This window comes from Amblyomma americanum, chromosome 1 (genome assembly GCF_052857255.1).
Source record: "Amblyomma americanum isolate KBUSLIRL-KWMA chromosome 1, ASM5285725v1, whole genome shotgun sequence".
Classification (NCBI taxonomy): Eukaryota; Metazoa; Arthropoda; class Arachnida; order Ixodida; family Ixodidae; genus Amblyomma; species Amblyomma americanum.
In genome coordinates this window covers 356,253,252-356,272,902 of record NC_135497.1, presented here as the reverse complement: position 1 = coordinate 356,272,902, position 19,651 = coordinate 356,253,252, and the positions used below count along the sequence as shown (strand labels likewise).

Below are 19,651 nucleotides of genomic sequence, written 5' to 3'. Positions count from 1 at the left end.
GCATTGAGGAAATTTCGTCCCCCATGGGCAAGGAGAAAGGGATCAACGTCATTGTTGCATCATGCCCCTGGCTTCCTGCTTACTTAATTTCAGCTTTGGCAGAGTGTAACTCGAATTCAACAGCCAGCTATCTGTGCCTTGCATGCCGAGAATACTGACGTTTTTCGAAAACTGAGATCGGCATACTTTTATCGGTTTATTTTGGTTTTATCTGAAATGTCGAACCCCTACTTGTAAGTGACGTGCTCAAGTAGCCTAACTGTTTGCAAAGAGAATGGCTTTGGTTCCTGGAGATTACACAGCGACTCTATCCAAATATGCTAGGCAGCGTTATGAGGCGAAAACAAACAGCTGGACCCTTTCGCACTGCGGGCAAGAAGCTGCATCCAGGACATTGACTTGTGGCCATGCGGGGTTGCTTCAGACATCCACTAATTCTGAATATTAAGAAAAAGCTTCATTACTCATAAGCAACTGAAGTTGTGGAAGGCGCTGAGGCCTACAACTTGTAATGAGCGACTTGGTGCACGAGCCGTCAGTGATAGAAGCGTCGCAGCATAAATAGATCCCTTGGCGACATGCTGAAAGTGCTGAAAAATTGAGTGGCTACATATATGAATTAAAGATATTTAAAGTACTTTGCTCAGCTGTACATTTTAGCAGCACTTACACTGGTAGTGAGTGCTGTTCATGCATGTCAACACATACATGTAGAGTCATATATGGAGAAAAGTTTGCATGATGTGGGTTTGCAGAAAAATATTTCTTTAGGCGAAGCAAGGCAATCAAAATCATTGGTTCATGAGGGCACATACGTGCTCCATTTGCAAAAATACCAGCTGACTGCATATTGAGACAATGCAGAAATAATTTTTTTTCTCGAGTCTGCATCCCACAAAATTTTGTCTATATACCGTACATATTTCAGTCTCACTGTGAATTTTTACTTCTGCAAATAATAATCAATACGAATATAGAACTGTATAGCTGCCTCATATTGCTAAAAGCTGCATGCATGCTGTTGCATTTTCACAGTGTGCAATTGTAATCCGGGCTGAATCGCCCTCCACATGGTAGTGCGGAGCCCGCACAAATATGTGGAGTCCACCACTTACGGACTGCTGTGGAGTCCGTTCAGTTCAACTGTACGGAGTCCATAACAGGCGGAGGTCCATAAGAATCCGTCAAGTACGGATGAACGCGGATACCCGTACACTGTGGAGTCCGTAGTTCCATAATTCTGTACGTATGAATCCGCTTTCTCCGTTGTATGGAAATTTTCGGCAGGGATCATTGGGGTGGGGTGTGAATTCACCTAAGGAATCCAAAGAATAAAATAACAAAGATTTGATTCGTCACTCCTGTCGTCGTGAAATATTTTTATGACCAGGCGAAGTTGTCGTGGTCACGTTATCGCACTTCATTTTATACCGTAGTCTGAATTGGATCTTCATATCGTTGACCTGTCGCTCCAGTTCATTCCATTCTTTCCGTCGTCCGTAGCCTCACTTCGAAATGAAAACTACCGATATCTGCAGTCCCTTACTTTCGTCAATCTTTACTAAGCATCGAGTCGGAAGCTATAAACTATTTTGCATAAACAATTTTGCATTTTTGCGTCTCGCATGCTGCCCTGGCAACGAAAAGTTCATGGCTGCGTCTTATTCGTACATGTGTGATGTTTAAGCTGTTATCACTAACTCAAAACAGGTGTCATAAGAAACTCTATTCTGTGTGTTTTCTTTTTGCGACTGTATGAGATATGGCTATCAAGCAAGCGGCCTGGTAACGTGCCAACGCCCCTTCTTCCTTTCCCTTTCCCTCGCTGCAGTCGCAGCTATAAATCTATGCGTAATAAAGGACCAGGCGTCTTTTCTGGCCTAGCTACTGATGTGTCGCGACTCTGCATGAAGCGATCGATGCATGGTGTCAGAAGTGGCCCGGTGTGCCCAGCTGGATTTTTCAAGCAGCCGAAGCAATGGGCATCGTGAAACCGCCGGGACCACTTCAGTTGACTGGGAATGTCAGAAGAAACTGGCTAATATTCAAGCAGAAGCTGCAACTGTTCCTGACAGCGACGTCGACCGCCACCCCAAGGTCAGCAGTGGTCAAAGCAGCGATCCTTCTAAGCGCTGCCGGCGACGAGGCACTGGACATCTACAACAACTTCAGCTACGCGAAAGATGAGTCCAAAGATGATTACGACACACTGCTCAAGAAATTTGACACTTACTTCGACGAAAAAGAAAACGAAGTCTACGAGAGGCACGAATTTCGTATGCGGGTGCAAGGTGAGTCCGAGCCATTTGAGCCCTTTGCACGAGACCTCAGAACGCAAGCTAAACTCTGCAATTCTGGTGGCCTTGAAGAATCCATGGTACGAGACCAGATTGTTTTCGGCACTAATAGTACCCCGCTCAGAGAAAAAATGCTACGAGATAAGAGTCTCACAATGCAGAAAGCAGAAGAGATGTGTAAGGCAGTGGAGATTGCCGCGCAGCAAAATGCTACCTGGTCCAAAGGCGACGTCCACGTTGACTACGCCGTAAGAAACCAGCCTGGTAAAGAAAGGGGGATTCGATGCAAGCAGTGCAACCAGGCGCATGCGCGGCGAAAATGTCCAGCTTACGGGAAGCGCTGCTACACTTGCAACAGAATGAATCATTTCTCGTTGTGCTGCAGAAGTCGCCAAGTCAACCAAATACAGGAAGAGGTATAAAGCGATGAAAACTTCCAAGTTTTGGACGTCAGCATATGTGGTGTCAACAGGCAAGCAGGGCTAGATTGGACAATGCAAGGCCAGATTGCCGGATGCGTCATCAGTTTCAAAGTTGACACGGGCTCCCAGGCAAACCTTCTTCCCCTCAGCATCTTTCGACGCATCTGCAGTACAAAGCCCCTGCGCAAGAGTACAGCGGTTCTTACTGCCTACAATAACAGCGTTATCAAGCACGTGGGTGTCGCCACAGCATTACTGCTCCTGGACAAATCCAAGCACGAGACGGATTTTTTTATCGTGAAAAAGGGCCGACAAGCAATCCTTGGCTTTAACACGTGCCTGCAATTTAGCCTCATCCCAACAGTTGTCGATGCCGTTAACGAGCAAAATGGGCATGAAACACCAGAGCAAACGGCCCCGCACCTTTTCAGTGGAACCGGCTGCGTCAAACGACACTACAAGATGGTCCTGCGGCCCGGTGCGGTTCCAGTGGTACAACCAGCTAGGAGGGTACCCTTCTCACTAAGGGAACCACTACGGGAAGAGCTCAACCGCATGGAGAAGGCGTCTATCATCAAAAGGGTAGACGAGCCCACCGAATGGGTAAGTCCCTTGGTCATAGTTCGCAAAAAGAATGGAAGCCTCCGGGTGTGCATGGACCCAAGAGAAATTAACAAGCACATCATGCGTGAGCACTACCCTATGCCCCGACGTGAAGACATTGAGTGCGAATTGTCAGGGGCGCGACTGTTTTCCCGCCTTGACGCCAACTCCGGATTCCACCAGATACCGTTATATGAAGCCACGTCGCGGATATGCACGTTTGCGACTCCGTTCGGCCGCTACCGATTCCTTCGGCTCCCTTTCGGTATTTCGTCTGCTAGTGAGGTCTTCCAGAAGACGCTCGCAGAGATCTTCGACGGCCTGCCAGGGGTTCATGTATATGTGGACGGCGTGCTAATCTGTGGCAACAGCAAGCAGCAGCATGATGAGCGCTTGCGAGCAGCACTGAGAAGGGCAGATGAAGCTGGTCTTACGTTCAACCGTGAGAAGTGTGCCTTCGGTGTGAAGAAAATAACATTTCTTGGAGACTTTATCAGTGAACATGACATACTGCCGAGTTCTGATCTAATTTCAAGCATTCAGGCTATGCCACACCCGAATGACAAAAATGCAGGATGCTTGGAGTCGTTAACTGTTTCCGCAAGTACGTGCCTCGACTGAGCGATAAAACGTCCCTACTTCGCAGCTTGGTAAAGGAGAACGTCGTTTTCGACTGGAGTTCGGCTCATGAGCGTGAGTGGAAAGAGGTCTGCGAAGCATTAACAACGCCTCCTGTGCTGGCCTTCTTCGACGCGAAGAAAGAAACCAAAATTTCGGCTGACGCATCCGGGCTAGGGTTAGGCGCAGCATTGTTGCAGAAGCATGGCAGTGAGTGGCGCCCAGTCATGTACGCTTCGCGAGCGCTCACCGATGGCGAAACACGGTACTCGCAAATCGAGAAAGAAACCCTGGGCATTGTTTTCGCATGCGAAAAGTTTCACCAGCTGGTATATGGCCGCAGGATTGTCATTGAAACGGATCACAGATCTTTGCTGGCAATCGCGAAAAAGGCAATCGGAGATATGCCACCAAGGCTGCAACGTTTCTTTATTCGTCTTCTTCGTTACGACTATGAACTGCAGTTTATTCCTGGCAAGGACCTGCTGTTGGCGGACATGCTGTCCCGTGCTCCTGCCCTTCGTGCCGTCCTGGAGTCAACCGAAGACGTCGACGTTCATGCTGTACAGATCCTCTCAAGCATAGTAAGCACACCAACAAAACAGCGCCTGCAAAGTGAGACTTTAGCGGATCCATACTTGAGCAAAGTCTTAGAGCAGGTGGCACAAGGAACTAAGATTGAAGGAGAGTTAAAGCCATTTGCAGCAGAACTATCGGAAATTGATGGAATACTGCTGAAAAGATGCAAAATTGTCCTACCGAGGACAATGAGAGTGGAGATGCTGCAGAAGTTGCAAGCGGGACATCTTGGGCTGAATAACAGTAAAGCCAGAGCTCGGGGCCTGATCTTCTGGCCAGGAATGGGCGGTGCCATTGAAACGCTCATTCGCAAATGCAGCGCATGCCAAAAGTACGCCTACAAGCAAGCATCTGACCCTTTTATTTTGTGGCAAACACCCAAGGTGCCATGGCACCGGGTGGGAATCGACCTTTTTCATTTGGCTGGTGACATGTACGTAGTGATGTTTGATGCGCATTCAAACTTTCCAGACGTTGAGAAACTCGCCGTCACCACGGCGCGCGAAGTCGTTACGAAGGTTGCGACTATATTGGCGCGGTACGGAATTCCTGCCCAAGTGTGTACCGACAACGTACCTCAGTTTGCTTCCCAAGAGTTGGCGGAGTTTGCACGGCGCTGTGACTTTGTCCATATTACTTCGAGGCCTGAATTTCCGCGGTCGAATGGTCTGGCCGAGAAAGGAGTACAAATAGTGAAGCGCATTATGAAGAAAACTGCAGAGGCTCGTGACGACTTCTGGATGGGTCTTTTATCATATCGCGCGTCCCCATTAGAGGACGGACAATCACCGGGAGAACTGTTGCAGGGTCGTCGGCTGCGCACTACTCTGCCTGAATGCGGCGTCGAAAAAGGAGCGCCCGGTAGTCAAGCACCGCCAGTCGTCCAAGGGCAATCTACTGCCGCTACTGCAGCAAGGAGACACGGTGCGGGTTCGTGACGGCCGCCAATGGTCGCGCAAAGCGATGGTTCTCCAGAAGGTGGCTCCACGATCGCACATCGTGAGAACGGACAACGACCGTCTTCTAAGGCGGAATAGGCAACATTTGCTGCGAACCCAAGAGCACTACAACGTCATCGATGACAGCGACGACGAGGCGGACATCCACTCCAAGCCTAGCAGAACCTCAAGTCCTGGTACCGCCGATGGTCAAGGTGAGCCACGTGATGGACTTGCCACAAGCACTCAGCTCACAGCATCAGGCGCAGCTACTGGATCAAGCATGCCAGCCATTCCACGCAGGACAACCCGGCCACGCCTGGAACCTAAACGGCTGACTTGTGATCACGAGTTTCGGCAAATTTCTTAGAGCATTGTCAAAACTGATCTTTTCACAGAGGAAAGAAGAGGTATCAGATATGGCTATCAAGCAAGCGGCCTGATAACGTGCCAACGCCCCTTCTTCCTTTCCCTTTCTCTCGCTGCAGTCGCAGCTGTAAATCTATGTGCAATAAAGGACCAGGCGTCTTTTCTGGCCTAGGTACTGATGTGTCGCGTCTCTGCATGAAGCGATCGATACAGCGACCTGCTTTAAGCTTGTACAAATCAATACATTGATCCCTTATCCACGGAATTTTCGAAAAGAACACGGCCATGTCAATAAAACCAGTCGGAGCATGAAATTTTGTCAGCGGAGAAAGAAAGACTGGCTCTGCAATGGAAGAGTATGAAATCAACTGATGTGTCGAACAATACATGCCCACCACTTCAAACGGTAAGATGTGGCTTTCCTGAAGCCCCGCTTTAAGGTGAAAGTACTGATAAAGTATGGCGGCTAATCCGAGACTTTATCACTGCGAAGCGCAAGCAGCCGCGCCCCTTGGGACAGGCCACTGGGCGATGTGCACTATGTGTACATATACCCTTCACGTGCATTCCCTGTGACACAAGGATTCCCCTGCGACAGAATGTTTATCATCTTGTTGGCTGCGTGGATATTGGCACTGGAAATAGGCTGCGTCGTAATAGCTGAGCACCTCTGTTTCAGCTCAGGTGTCAAGTAAAACACGGAGTGACCAGTTCACCGGCCAGTGACGCGTGCTCTTCTGTGTGGCTGCGTGCGCTTTTCGGCAGTGTGGTTTTTGTTCAACCCACCCTGAAAGCCAGGATTCCTTGCTTGTCACCGCTGATGAGAATTAAAATTTACATTATTCCAAAAACGAAACGTGGTATTACTACCGTCCATATGCGAACCTCTTCTTACAAAGAGGTGCCGAAACTTAGCAGTTCATAAGCTTGATTTTAAATACTCTGCTGGATCATCTCTCGCCGAAGGTCATCGCATTTTCGGAATCCACGGATAACAGTAATATTATCATGCCTCGCAATGGAACTGAGTAACTTTTAAATTTAGGCGAGTATCTGTTCACCGTTCAGAGGCCAGCACTGGACACGTAACTCGTCTTCCTGTGTAGTCCTCTGCGGTTGCGTAACGATGTAGAAATTATGGGGGTACCTATGAAATTATTATGTGTAAATGCCAGAAAAAGTGTAACTGGCTCACTGCGTCACTGAAGACATCAGTCGCGCTGTTAATAGGCAGTGGCATGCACGTACAAAGTGGAGAAATTTTGCGCCTTTCGTTTTCTGAATACCAGTGGAAGGTTTGGACTGTTTATTCTGAGGAAAGTAAAGGCGCATAAATTGTTTTTTTATTTGAAAACTGAAATAAGCACAAGAAAATTATGTACAATGGTACTGAACCCGTAGCCAAAGCTAGTGTCGGGTCAATCACAAAGATACCTTGCAAATACAGCAAGTGGAGAGAATATTTCTCGCATAAAGAAATTCAAAATAAAATCGCAACGCATTCTTTGCGCATCAATTTTATTTAAAAATGTCCGTATATACAATTGCAGTTCATGCGGACATTCTTTGCACATAACATTAACAAAATTATTCCGTCCAAAATTTACCTTTCCGACCATCCTGAAAATTAGACTCAGCAAGAACATTTTGAGGGATTTTGGAAAATTGCTTTTAATTTTAACATCATTAGGAAAGCCATTCTGTATTAGTGCACCATTGTACTCAGTCATCCTTTTCCAGTATGCATTGCGGCATATTTATAAGTTAAAATGATTTGAACTTGCAGCTCTAGTGTCCTTTTTAGTAGCTATAAAAATACTTTGCTGAAACGGCTTATTGCATTGCAGTATTTTATGTATTGTCTGGGCAGTTTCTAACGTATAAATTGAATGTAAAGGTAAAATATGGGCTGCCTGAAAAAGTGGCTTGCTAGGGCAACTGTGTTTGGAATATGTGATGATTCTTAGGGCTCTCTTTTGTAGTCGGACTATGCGTTCAAGATATGTGGGGTATGTGTTATTTTATTTTATTTTATTTTTTTTATGTGTTGCTCCAGGATTCTATGCAGTAACTTAACTATGTATAAAGGCAAAATATAGTACGCATAGAATCGAGCAATCAAAATATCCTCGTTCTTTCAAGAGTATGTGACATCCATATGCAAGTTTTCAACAAACTTGTTTTATGTGATTTCTCCACTGCATGTCAGAATTGAAATGCACACCTAAGTATTTTAAACTTGTTACATTGTGTATCGGCTCACTGTTTACATGCAAGGTGATTTTGTTGTAGTTTAAATTTTTTCCCGTTGAGCTGAGCACAGTGTATTTTGTTTCCTGTGTATTAACAGTTAGCTGGTTGGTAGTAAACCACTTTAAGACCGTAACTACTTCTTCGTTTACTTTGCTGTTTAGTTCTCCTATTGGGTCTCCTATAAATACTAACACTGTGTCATCAGCGTACATTAATGATTGGGAATATTTTAAGGTTGACGGAAAGTCATTTACGTAAAGCGAAAAAAGTTCGGTACCAGTACTGAGCCCTGTGGCACCCAAGTCAGCACGGCCTGCGGTTTAGAGATCAAGTTATTCATTACAACATGCTGTTCGCGGTTGGTGAGATGACTGTTAAATAACTGCTATTTTCCCTCTAAAACCGCAGTCGGTTCTTGAGTTAGTGAACACTCAATCGCGCTTTGAGCTACACTCGCAAGGCGTTTGCTTCTGAGGCCTGTATTATGCTTCGTTATGCATCCTCAGCGACCGTAACCTCTTTAAAGAGGAATGGCTTTGCGTCCTCAATCCTCCCAAACATTATACTTCTACCAGGTATTTCAGGGAAGAAAAAAATTTTCAAAAATAGACATTTTGGAGTAAAAATTAGGTTTTCCGGCGTACTATTCCCAATGTTGGAGGATATCAGTAAACCGTTGAATCATCTTACGTAGTAAATTGTCTAAATAATATTTAATAATTATCTTTTAGGTTATAGAGTTACGCGCCTAATTTTGATTAGAGATTTGTAGCTGTTCATTAGTATAGCCATGCCAGTTTTAGAATTTAGAAAACGCAATTATCCTTTGCGCTAGCTGTTGCTGGAAAAAATTCGGCTTTAACCCCTCACGTGCAATTGAGAGGTGGCTTTGCCTGCATGCTTTCCGAAAGCGCATGTATTTTGGCAAGATGTAGCCAAATTGTGTAGAGCCACAGCGCAGAGAATAATCACGTTTTCGAAATTCTAAAAACTGCATGGCTAGAATAACGACCAGCTACAAATCTCTAATCCCAACTAGATGCCAATCTCTACTAGTTAAAAATATAATTATTAAAAATTAGTTAAGCAGCTTACTACTTAAAACGATTCAACTGTTTTCTGTTGTCCGCCAACACTCGTAATACTTGTGGCAATACTGCTCCTGATGTGCACGTGTACTCATGTGATGCTCGGCAGGTGCGTGACGTACTCAGTGTCTGCGTATATACTTGTCGTGGAAATAAAGCGGGGTGTTTTATCATTTGGCGTTCACCAGGAGGGAGCGGCGGGGACGCAGGAGTCATTATCGAGGTGTCGTCCAGCAAGAAAAAAATTGTGTCGGGAGTCGCTGTCCAAAATATAGTGTACCCACTGCAGATATCGCTGCCTGTTGCCGGCCGCCAGCATCATTGTATACCAGCCGGATAGCAGCAATGGAAAATGTCACAGGAAACGAATGTTTCTTCAAAGCTTTTTTATTGCAGCCACCAGCGAGCTTCATCTTTGACAAGACGTCCGATTGGCGGGCGTGGATACAAGAATTGGATTACTACCGATTCGCCTCAGGACTTTATGAGCGACCTCAAGAGGCTCAGGTGCGTACGTTGCTGTACACGATGGGACGACAGGCACGCAGCATTTTCAAGACTTTCAGCTTGTGCAAGGAAGACTCGAAGAAATACGACGTTGTGAAGAAACAGTTCAATACCGATTTTGTCGCCACACGAAACTTGGCCTACGAAAGCGGGTGCTTCCATCGCCGCCACCAAGATCCAGGCGAACATGTTGTTACATACGCTGGCCGATAGATGTGACTACGGGGAGATAAAAAAGCGGATTATTCTTGATCGACCGTTTCGTAGTTGGACTACGAGACGCAAAGTTGTCCGAAGCTTATCGAATGGATGCGATGCTGGGACAGGCTGGTTGCTCACTCGTGCAGTCAGTTTATTTTTCCGAACTCGACGCGAACTCTGGTTTCAACCAAGTGATGTTAGCAAGGAACTGTGAACTGCTCACAACATTCAATACTCTTTTTGGCCGTTATTGCTGTGAGAGGCTGCCATTTGGCGTAACTTTGGCTCCGGAGTATTTTCAAAGACAAATGTGTGATATTCTTGATGGAATTCCGGGGGTCATGAACTTAAAGGGCAAGTGAAGAGGTTTAAGAATTAGATGAGTTTTAACCAGCCGAATGTTTGGAACTTGTAGGTAAAGCATGCGAAATCTTTTTCCGCCAGCATTTGAAACGGAGCGTAACCGCCGACTAAAGTGGCGTCAGTGTTCAGACTTCTCTGCCGTGCACAGCGACAGGCAGAGGCCGCAGTGGTCACGTCACGTATAGCGGCAATATGTTCCCAGCGAAGAAACGGTTTTTTCAAGGAAGAAAACGAATGCCGGCGAAGGTGAAGCTCAGGAAGCATTGTGCATAGGAAGACGAAGGGCATCATGCAGACAAATGCAGCGCATATCTGAAGTCTCTGAAGCAATGACGTCACCATTATTTTCCCCGCGCACCTTCATCGCACAAAGAAGAAACCTGAGCACCGTCGAGGTTAGAATGAACTAAATGATGGTAACTAAATGATAGTTCACCGTAGTTGAGGCTTTAATTGGTCAGTACGTCACAATTTTAAATGCTAGCGCAAAACTACTTCGTATGCTTTACCTAGAAGCTTCATAATTCGAATTCTTGTATAGCCGCCAATTTTCAGGAAACCATTTTAACTTCCCTTTAACAAACTATGTCCTTACCCATGTGAAAATTTGCTGCTGGTTTGCCGCTGGAATCCTACTGGTTCCAGTAGTACTGGTTTATTAGCACATTCCCAGCAGCTACTGGAACAAGCAGCTGATGGAACCTGTAGCCTATGGAATCAGTAGGTGTTGGAGACATTAGCGTCCATATATCATCGAAGCATTACATTTAATTCAGTTTAGATAAATCATTCGTAGGATATATCCTTTAATTTTTGAACATTTCTGAAGCATAAAAAACAAATTTTAACTTCCTAAACATAAGCACGAAAAAAAAAACACTTGAAACCTGCGGTATATTGGTAAACTCATCCTGCAGGACCATGCAAACCTGCCCATAGTAGAAACTCAAGTACAGCTTCAAACCCCGTCTTGAAAAGCAGCAACTAGCAACAGTAAAGCCCTAAAATATACATACAACTTCCATGTGTTACTTGTGCTCACATTCTAATACCACATGGGTTCTTGCTTATATATACCCCCAAGATGGGTGTCCCCATGAATTAAAAGACTAGCGCATATAACAAAGACACAGACATAGAAGTAGACAGGATTAGCGCTCGTCCTGTCTACTTCTATGTCTGTGTCTTTGTTATATGCGATAGTCTTTTAATTCATGATGAAACACCAACTAGCCCAGCTTTCCGCCTTGATGGGTGTCCCACAGGTGTTAGTGGTGAATAGTTAATAAGCAAAGTTATCTCATTAAATTTCTGACTTTTTATTCAATTTCTTGCGCTCCTAGTCAGATAGGTTTATAGTCTGATACTACTTAAGTCTGCAGTGAAGTACCGCCCAAGTTAACGACCGCCGCACAGATTTCCTCCACGACAAAACAGTAGACCGTTGTTAAAACTTTTCTTGTTCCCTAAGCAGCAAACTGATTGCAAGAAAAAAATTATTGGAGTTACAATTTTAATGCCTTGCTTGTTTAATATAGTCAAACATTAAAAAGTTTATTTCGTTTACTATAGCGATGGGCCAGCGGAGTAATACAGTACGCCGCGGATCATGGCCGAGTGTTCGCAACTGCTGTTTTTTTAAGTTGTATTCTACTATAGCTGCAAAGTTCTGTTAGCTGAAGGATATATTATTAACAAAAAAGATCTGCGAACAGAACAACAAAAAATCCTTATGCTGGAATCAGAACGACCAGCAGAAAACCAGTATAAGCACCGGGCTGAAACCGGAACAACAAGCAGGAAGCCAGGAGGTTTCCTGCTGGTTCCTGAAGAACCAGTACAAACCAGTCGGCTCCCATACACAAATTTTCGAATGGTAATCTTTGGCCCTACTCAGAAGGAACACGACAAACGGTTGTTTCGCGCCTTGGAACGCTTGGCCTTAAGCGGCATGACCCTAAACGAAAAAAAATAGAAAGTTTAGTGTAAAGGAGCTTTGTCTTCTGGTGTGCCGCGTGAGCCAATATTGCATACGCCCGGATACAACGAAGTTTCGCGCAACTAAAAATTTAAAGCCGCCATCGAACGTTGCAGAAATGCGCATATTTTAGATCTTGCTAATCATTACTCACTATTCATTTCAGGGTTTCAGAGTTGGCTGAACAAACGACACCTTTGGGTCAACTGCAGCAAGAGGACACTGAGTGGGTCTGCGCAGCGCTTCAGCCGAATAAAAAAATCGGTCGCATGTTTTTTGTCTCAAGGTCAATGAGAGCAACTGAGATGCGCTATGCGCTAACTGAAAACGAGACGTTAGCTGTAACATGATCCGCAAAACAACTCGAAAGCTATGTGTGTGGACTGCACATTATTCTAGAAGCGGATCACAAACCGTTGGTTTCTTTGCTAGGAAAGACTCCACTTTATCTGGATCCGCCTCTCATTCAAAGGTTCAGAATGCGGCTAATGGAGTTTAGTTTCGAGGTGCAATATGTCCCGGGCAAAAATCTGTAAATAGCTGATGCACTCTCCAGAGCACCAATGCGAGGCCAAAAGACGAAGAACTTTCTTTCGGTCGATGAAGTCAACTGTAATTTTGCCGTATTGGAGTTAATCGAGTCGGAGCACTTCAGGCTAGTAGCCGAAGAACAAACGGACTAGACTTGTCGTATGTTAATTGTGTCGCTATGTCCGTGAGGGCTGACCTAGTCTACCTTCGTTATCGGCCGTTTGAAGGCCCTGTAGGAAGGATCGTGCCGTTTTGAGCGTATGTAAAGGTGTCCTCATGCACGGCACTCGCCTTGTTATGCCACACTGCATTAGAAGCAGAATGTTAAAGCTGCTTAATGAGGGCCACCAGGGTGTTGTGAGATGTAGAACAGGGGGATGGGAGTCCGTGTGGTGGCCAGACTTACGCTCTCAACTTGCGGTATTCAATGCCGACTGCCGCGCTTGTTCCCAATTTCGCCTCCAGCCGTGCAAGCCGATGATTCCGACCGAGACGGCTTTTCTGCAATGCCAAAGGGTTGCGGCGGATATCTGCCACGTGAAATGCTGTGACTACTTGCTCATGGTGGATTACTTTTCTTGATTTCCGGTATTGTGTCCGCTGACCTCTCTTAGCAGCACTGAAGGTATTTATCATAGAAAAATGGTGCATTCTACGCACGGCATACCGGAAACGGTGGTATCAGATAACGGTGGTCTATTTGTCGGCCAAGAGTTGAAACAGTTCGCGCAGGTTGATGGATTCAAAAGTGTGACGTGTGGCCCTAGGTACCAGCAGGCAAACGGGGAGGTACAAAGAATGGTTAAAACCGTGAAAGATCTGTTTGTAAATTCTTGTGACCTACATCTGGCTTTGTTAGAGTACAGGGACACGCCGGGACCCCTACACAAAAGGACAGCAGAGCTACTCAAGAGGCGGCGGCTCCGCACTACCTTGCCTCTCCAACCAAAGGAGTAGCCAGCTAAGACGCCCAATCTGAAAGAAGCGCGGGACAAAGACGCAGCTTTCAGGGAGAATCAGAGGCAAAATTAGGATCGCAGGCATGCTGCCCTTCACCTTTTTGTGCCAGGAGATTCTGTTTGGGTCAAGGACTACAGGCGAAAAGGCGTGGTTCTTCAGAGTGCAAAGCGGCCACGATTGTTTATAATGGTTTTGGAGTACTTTACTCTTGTGATGCTCAGCGCGTGCGTGTGACGTACTCAGTGTCTGTATGTATATATATATATATATATATATATATATATATATATATATATATATATATATACTTTTTGGCGTTTGCCTGGGGGGGGGCGAGGAACGAGTCTTCATCGAGATGTCGTCCTGCGCAGCACCACAATACTAGGCCACAGAAGCTGTCTTTAACAACCAAAAAGCCTATTTTTGAAAATTTTTGAAAGCCTCCCTGAAACATTTCGTGTATGAGGAGGGAGTCCCGCTAAACAGCTTTGTAGCGTACTCCTTGGACTGTATATTTTTGACGGGGGCTGCACCGTGGGGGATCTTCCATTAGCGCGTGCGTCCGATACATTATCTGTATCTCATAACGGCAGGAAGGTGAGATAGAAATAGTAGAGGCGCAAGCCGTCTGCAACGGCCTGATTTAAATTTGACTCTAACCAAGCGGCGAATTTGAATGAACTGATTGACAGGTCCCTGAAAGAAGTATAAGAACGTGTATGTGAGATGCTGTAAATCGAACATCGGCCAGCAGTAACACGTGAAAGTTGCATTGTAGTAGTCGTAGTAAGTGTTTAATCAAGAAAATATAATAAAAAGGAAGTTAAAAGATTTTTGCTCACCCCGGCATCTGCCATCACTGAATCGGCGGCACCTGAGCTGGGGCAGCGGAAATTAAGGTTAGAAGGCAGTATGAAGAAGAGAAACGAAAGAGGTGAGGGGATAGCAAGAAAGGACATAGGGAGTAGTCATATTTACACTATTTACAGAGTCCAAATAAAGTTGTCCAGGTCGTGCGCGCGTACAGTCAGAGAAGGAAAATAAAAAACACGCGCACATTGTTCGCTCACGGGTGCGCGCACTGCCCTGCGGCCACAGTAGTGTCTTGAGCGAGTCCGGGAGCAGGCCCAGCTCTCTGTAGGCCGCGAGCATATTGCGACGAGCATCAGCGAACGCGGTACAGCGAAAGAGCAGGTGGTCCATTGTCTCCACTGCACCGCATCCATCACACTCTTCACTCGTCGCGATTCCGTGACGCACCCGTTGGTCCCCGGGCCACAAGCAGCCGATGCGCGCACGGAGGATCATTGCGCGTTGCGACCGCGATAGAGCGCGGCAGCCGTTGATGCTGGCGATGCGTGGGTCGGGGTGCTGCCGTCGGAGATGTTCGTGAATGACCGCTCGCACGACCTCCAGCGCAAGGGGGAGATCTCGTGGCGGTAGCTGGTGTGCGGCGGTCGCGAGTTCGTCAGCCTCCTCGTAGCCGGTGATGCCGCAGTGGCCGGGCACCCACTGTAAGCGCACGACGCATCCTTGCTGCGCTAAGCACGAGACGCTTGCGCGGATGTCGCGCACTAATGGAGTACCACGCCCTTGCACTACTGTCGGGTGAGGGCGCGCGGGAGTCGCACAGCAGAGCACTCCTGGGTGGCGAAGGGACGATGGAGAGCAGCAGGTCCAATCCCAGCTGGATCCCAATCAGCTCCGCCGTGGTGGAGGAGCCCAGGAAGGTGGTGTGTGTCTGGCTGTGCAGCCGCAGGGCGGGTATAGTAGCCGCCGCTGCGAGGGAGTGGCTTTCGCGGACCACTGAGCCGTCGTTGTACACGAGGAGATGGTCTTGAAGCTTCTCGTGTAGGACGGCTCTGGTCAGCAGCTGCACAGTGCACAGGGGTGTGCTCCGCTTTCCCGCAATGCCGACGATTTCTCGCTGTATCTCCGAGGCAGCAGGCCAGGGCGGGCAGGGGCCGTAGGGGGGGGGGGGGGGGCGGCTTCTGTGAGGCGCTCATATTCCTGTAACGCCGCACCCATTCGTGAGCGTTGGTGCGTGCGTATTCGTTGCAGAAGCGAGCCGCCGTCCGGTGCGCGATGGAGACGGTCGATATGATGCAATGCCCAGCGCGCTGCTTGGAGCTGGAGAGGCCACGCTCCTGCCGCGGCCAGTGTTGCGGCGCACTGGGAGTTCTTAGGCAGGCCGAGGCACACGCGCAGGGACTTGCGGTGCTGGAGCTCCAGTTTCCTCCAGCACGGCTTGCGCACCGAGACGAGCGCCAACGCGTAGAGTGCCGCCCCCAATGCTGCGGCGTTGTACAGTCGCAGCGCGGCTTGCTGTGAGATGTCCTGGCCTCGAGCGGTGAGCTTGTGCACGGCGGCGGTGATCCTCTTCATCTGCAAACAGGCCTTGGTCGCCGCGGGGCGGAAGGAAAGGCGCCAGTCGATGTCGAGGCCAAGGTACCGCACTCATTTACGCCAAACAATCGGAGTCCCGTCCAGCAACAGTGGCGCAAGGCGCGCGCGCGAGAGGGAAACGCAAGCCATGGCTACCGATTTTTCCGCGCTCGGCGACAGACCTGGGCCGCGCAAGCAGGCATCAATTGCTGTCAGCGCTCCCTGCAGGCACTCCCGCACGCGTAGCGCCTCGCCCGGTGGCCCCCGGCACCACAGAGCAATGTCGTCCGCATACATGGACATGTACACATGGTGTCGGCCGCTCTTAGGGAGGCAGGCCGGCACCACCGACATGGCCACGTTAAACAAAAACGGGGATCTGAAAGACCCCTGCGGCACGCCCAGTTTCACCGGACGAGGCTCGGAGAAATTGCCCCCTACTCGTACGCGCATGGTGCGTCCGCTCAGGAAGCCGCGAACATATTGCAACAGGCGCCCGCTCACACCTGCTCCCTCGAGCACCGCGAGAATTTGTGCGCGATGGACTTTGTCAAAAGCGCTCGAGAAGTCCAGCAGCAGCTGCAGCGCAACCTGTCTTGCCGCCCTGGCATGCTCCAGCGCCGTGACGACGTCCGAAATCGAATCTGCCGCTCGTCAAACAAATCAGCATCCGCGGCTCGCTCGTTCAAACGCTGCAACGCTATATGCTCCATGAGCTTATCCGCCGCCGATGTTAGTTCCACTGGTCAGTATCCGGTCAGCTCCGTAGGTGGGCGCCCTGGCTTTCGGACAGGACAGACGACAGCGGTGCGCCAGTCTTCCGGTAGCTCCCCGTGCTCCCACACCAGGTTGATCTGCTGCAGGAGGATCTGTCGTTGCTCCGCATCCAGGTTTCGCAGCATCTGGTAGGTCACCCCGTCCGGTCCGGGCGCCGATCGGCGGCGGCAGCGCTGCAGCGCGTTGTTCAGTTCCGCCGCGGTGAAAGGCGCGTCGCAAGGACCTTCCGAGGTGACGAGAGAGGGAGTGGCACCGCTTCCGGGGCTCTCGAGTGCAGCCATGCTAGCTGCACCTGCAGTGCTTAGCGGCACGAACCGGTCGGCAAACCGCTCAGCGAGCTCTTCGTCGCTGAGCCCGCTAGATATCGTCAGGGCGGCAAGCGGCTGCGGGTTTGCCTGTGGTTCCGTGATGCGCCGCAGGTTGTCGAACAGACTCCGCGAGCTGGCGTCTTCATCCATCCTTTGGCATAACGAAGCCCACTGCCGGCGCTACAGTTAGTTCGCGTGGCGGCGCGCTGCCGCGTCCAGGCGGATGTAGACCATCCAGTCGGCGCCCCTGTCTGTCCGTCACGCCCTTCGCTCTGCGTGGTCCCTTTTTTCGCGCAGCTCGAGCAGTTTGTTGTGAGGTGTGGGCTGCCCCGCCCTCACCTCTGCTCTTCGGGTGGATGCGAGGGTGCTCCGTACCAGACTGGTGAAAAATGGGGCGCCTGAAGCGGCCGCCTCGTCTACAGCCTGCCTGAACGCACTCTAGTTGACAATGGAATATGTGCGTGTGGCGCGCGCCTCCGTCGCAGTGGGTTCAATCAGGATGGAGTAGTGGTCCGAGCCCCAGAGAGATGGTGATCGGTGCCATATCGCCTCGATGCCTCTGGATGCGAAGGCAACGTCGATGCAGGAGCCGGGTGCTCCGCGTCGTCGGAAGGTGGGCTCGCCGGTGTTCATTGGTGTGAGTCCCAGCTGCATTGCTGTGTCGTGCAGGTCGTCTCCTCGCGCGGAGTGGTGCACACTGCCCCACGCACTGTGGTGAGCGTTGAAGTCCCCACAGATGATTCGGCGTGGGGCACAACACGAACTCACTGCACGAAAACGCAGCGCGTTCCACGCGACAGCTGGGCGCACGTAAACACAGGCCACGACGTGTCGACACCACCGACGCGCACTGTCACCACCACACACTCTTGGGCATCGGTTGTCGCCGCCACCGAGCCAACGAGACTATGTTGTACATCCCGCCGCACATACACTGCACATCGCGATTTCCCAGGCCGATGGGAGCGGTTCTCACAGGGAACTGCAGCACAGGACTTCTCCTCACATGTAGTTGCCGACTGATAACCAACATAGCCGGGTAGCCGCCGTTGCGGCTCCCCATCGTGGACCCGCACATATGTTTCCTGCAGCGCGATAACCTCCGGCGTGCTTTCGTTGATGCGCACGCAAAGCTCGGAGTACCGCGCTGCAAGAGATCGCACGTTCCACTGCAGGATTGTGGGGATCCGTGGTGGAGACCGGCGACTAGCCATGTTGGATGGCATCCAGTCGAGGAGAGCCTGCAACTTCTAAGCAGGCCCGGCGTCCTTCTGAGCCCTCCGGAAGGAGGGAGCTAAGCGCCCGCAGGGCGAGCTTGAGCATCTCAATCTCCCGGTCCCGTGCAACCGTAGGCTGGCCTGGGAATTTGGCAGCAGGTGCGAGTGATGCCTGGCGGGATGTACGCGGGCCCGGTCTCTGCCGGTCCCGCTGTGGAAGCTGCTGGCTACGCTGACTCCGTCCGCCGGTCACCACCTGCGTACGAAAGAGTGCCAGGCGGTGTAGTGCGGCGCTGCAGGGAGGCCTGGGGCGCCGTTTCCGCGGTGACCATGGCCCGGACCGCGTGCCGAGACAGAGGCACCTGCGACGTGGTGAGCACGGTAGCCACATGTCGCTCGCGCTGCCAGTAGGGCACGCGGGGTCCGTGGCCGCATGTTGCCCGCCACAGTTAATGCAGCGTGGCTTGCGGCGCGGACAGGCGCCCTCCTGCACGTGGGGGCCCCCGCAGCGGGTACAGCGATGTGGAGCCCGGCAGGCCCCGGTGGTGTGGCCCAGTCCGCTGCACCTTCCGCACTGCAGTGGACGGGGTCTGCAGGCCCGTACAGCCAACCGCCGCCTGCAAATGTAAATATGCGCCGGGGGCACCGGCGCCGCAAATCTGACAGTCAGCGTGCTGTCAGACAGCGACGTCGACACTATAGGCACGGCTGATTCCGTAGCGGCGAGCAGCTCAGCAACCGTCCGGCGCCCGTCCACCCCGAACACCAGGCCAGCGCATTGGTTCCGTGGGGCAGGCTCCTTGGCGCTCACAGCCATTCCGCGGATCACCGCGGTGGCGAGCAACTCGTGCTTGGTGGCTGCAGTCTCCACGTCCTCAGCCACAACACCACGCCGAGTGTTGACGCGGACTGCCAGGACTCCAGGCCGCGGCCCAAGCTCCTCCGCCAGCTCCCAGCCATGTCTCATGGACGTTGTCCGGGACCTGCACCGCGGTGGAAGCCCTGACCAGGGCAGCCTGGCGTCGCCGCTGGGCCCGCGACGTTGGCTGCCTCCACGGCACCAGGCAGCAGTTCGGTTCCACTCCGCGCGGCTTGCTGCTGCGTGGATGAGAATGTACCGCCCGCCGCCAGCTCGGCCGCTTCCTCCACCAGCTCAGCCGCTTCCTCTGTTTCCTCGCGGCGGCCCGGCGGCGCCGACTCCCTCGTATCTCGCCTCCCGGCAGCTTGCGTGGGAGAGGATGTGGGAGAGAGGCCCCT

The 19,651-nt window shown here is 50.3% G+C and overlaps 1 protein-coding gene across 1 annotated transcript; it reads left to right on the top strand.

Annotated features, from left to right (window-relative positions):
- The first annotated feature begins 3,181 nt into the window (after positions 1-3,181).
- LOC144121765 (uncharacterized) lies at positions 3,182-5,457 on the top strand. Its single transcript, XM_077655142.1, has 3 exons — positions 3,182-3,322; positions 4,405-4,524; positions 5,326-5,457. Exons 1-3 carry the CDS (start codon positions 3,182-3,184, stop codon positions 5,455-5,457), a joined length of 393 nt encoding a protein of 130 aa, XP_077511268.1.
- The last annotated feature ends 14,194 nt before the right edge of the window (positions 5,458-19,651 follow it).

Coding starts and splice junctions, on each gene's coding strand:
- LOC144121765 (XM_077655142.1), top strand. CDS start 3,182: ATGGTCCTGCGGCCCGGTGCGGTTCCAGTGGTACAACCAGCTAGGAGG. Junction 3,323..4,404: donor TAGACGAGCCCACCGAATGG/GTAAGTCCCTTG, acceptor TATGAACTGCAG/TTTATTCCTGGCAAGGACCT. Junction 4,525..5,325: donor TACAGATCCTCTCAAGCATA/GTAAGCACACCA, acceptor GAACTGTTGCAG/GGTCGTCGGCTGCGCACTAC.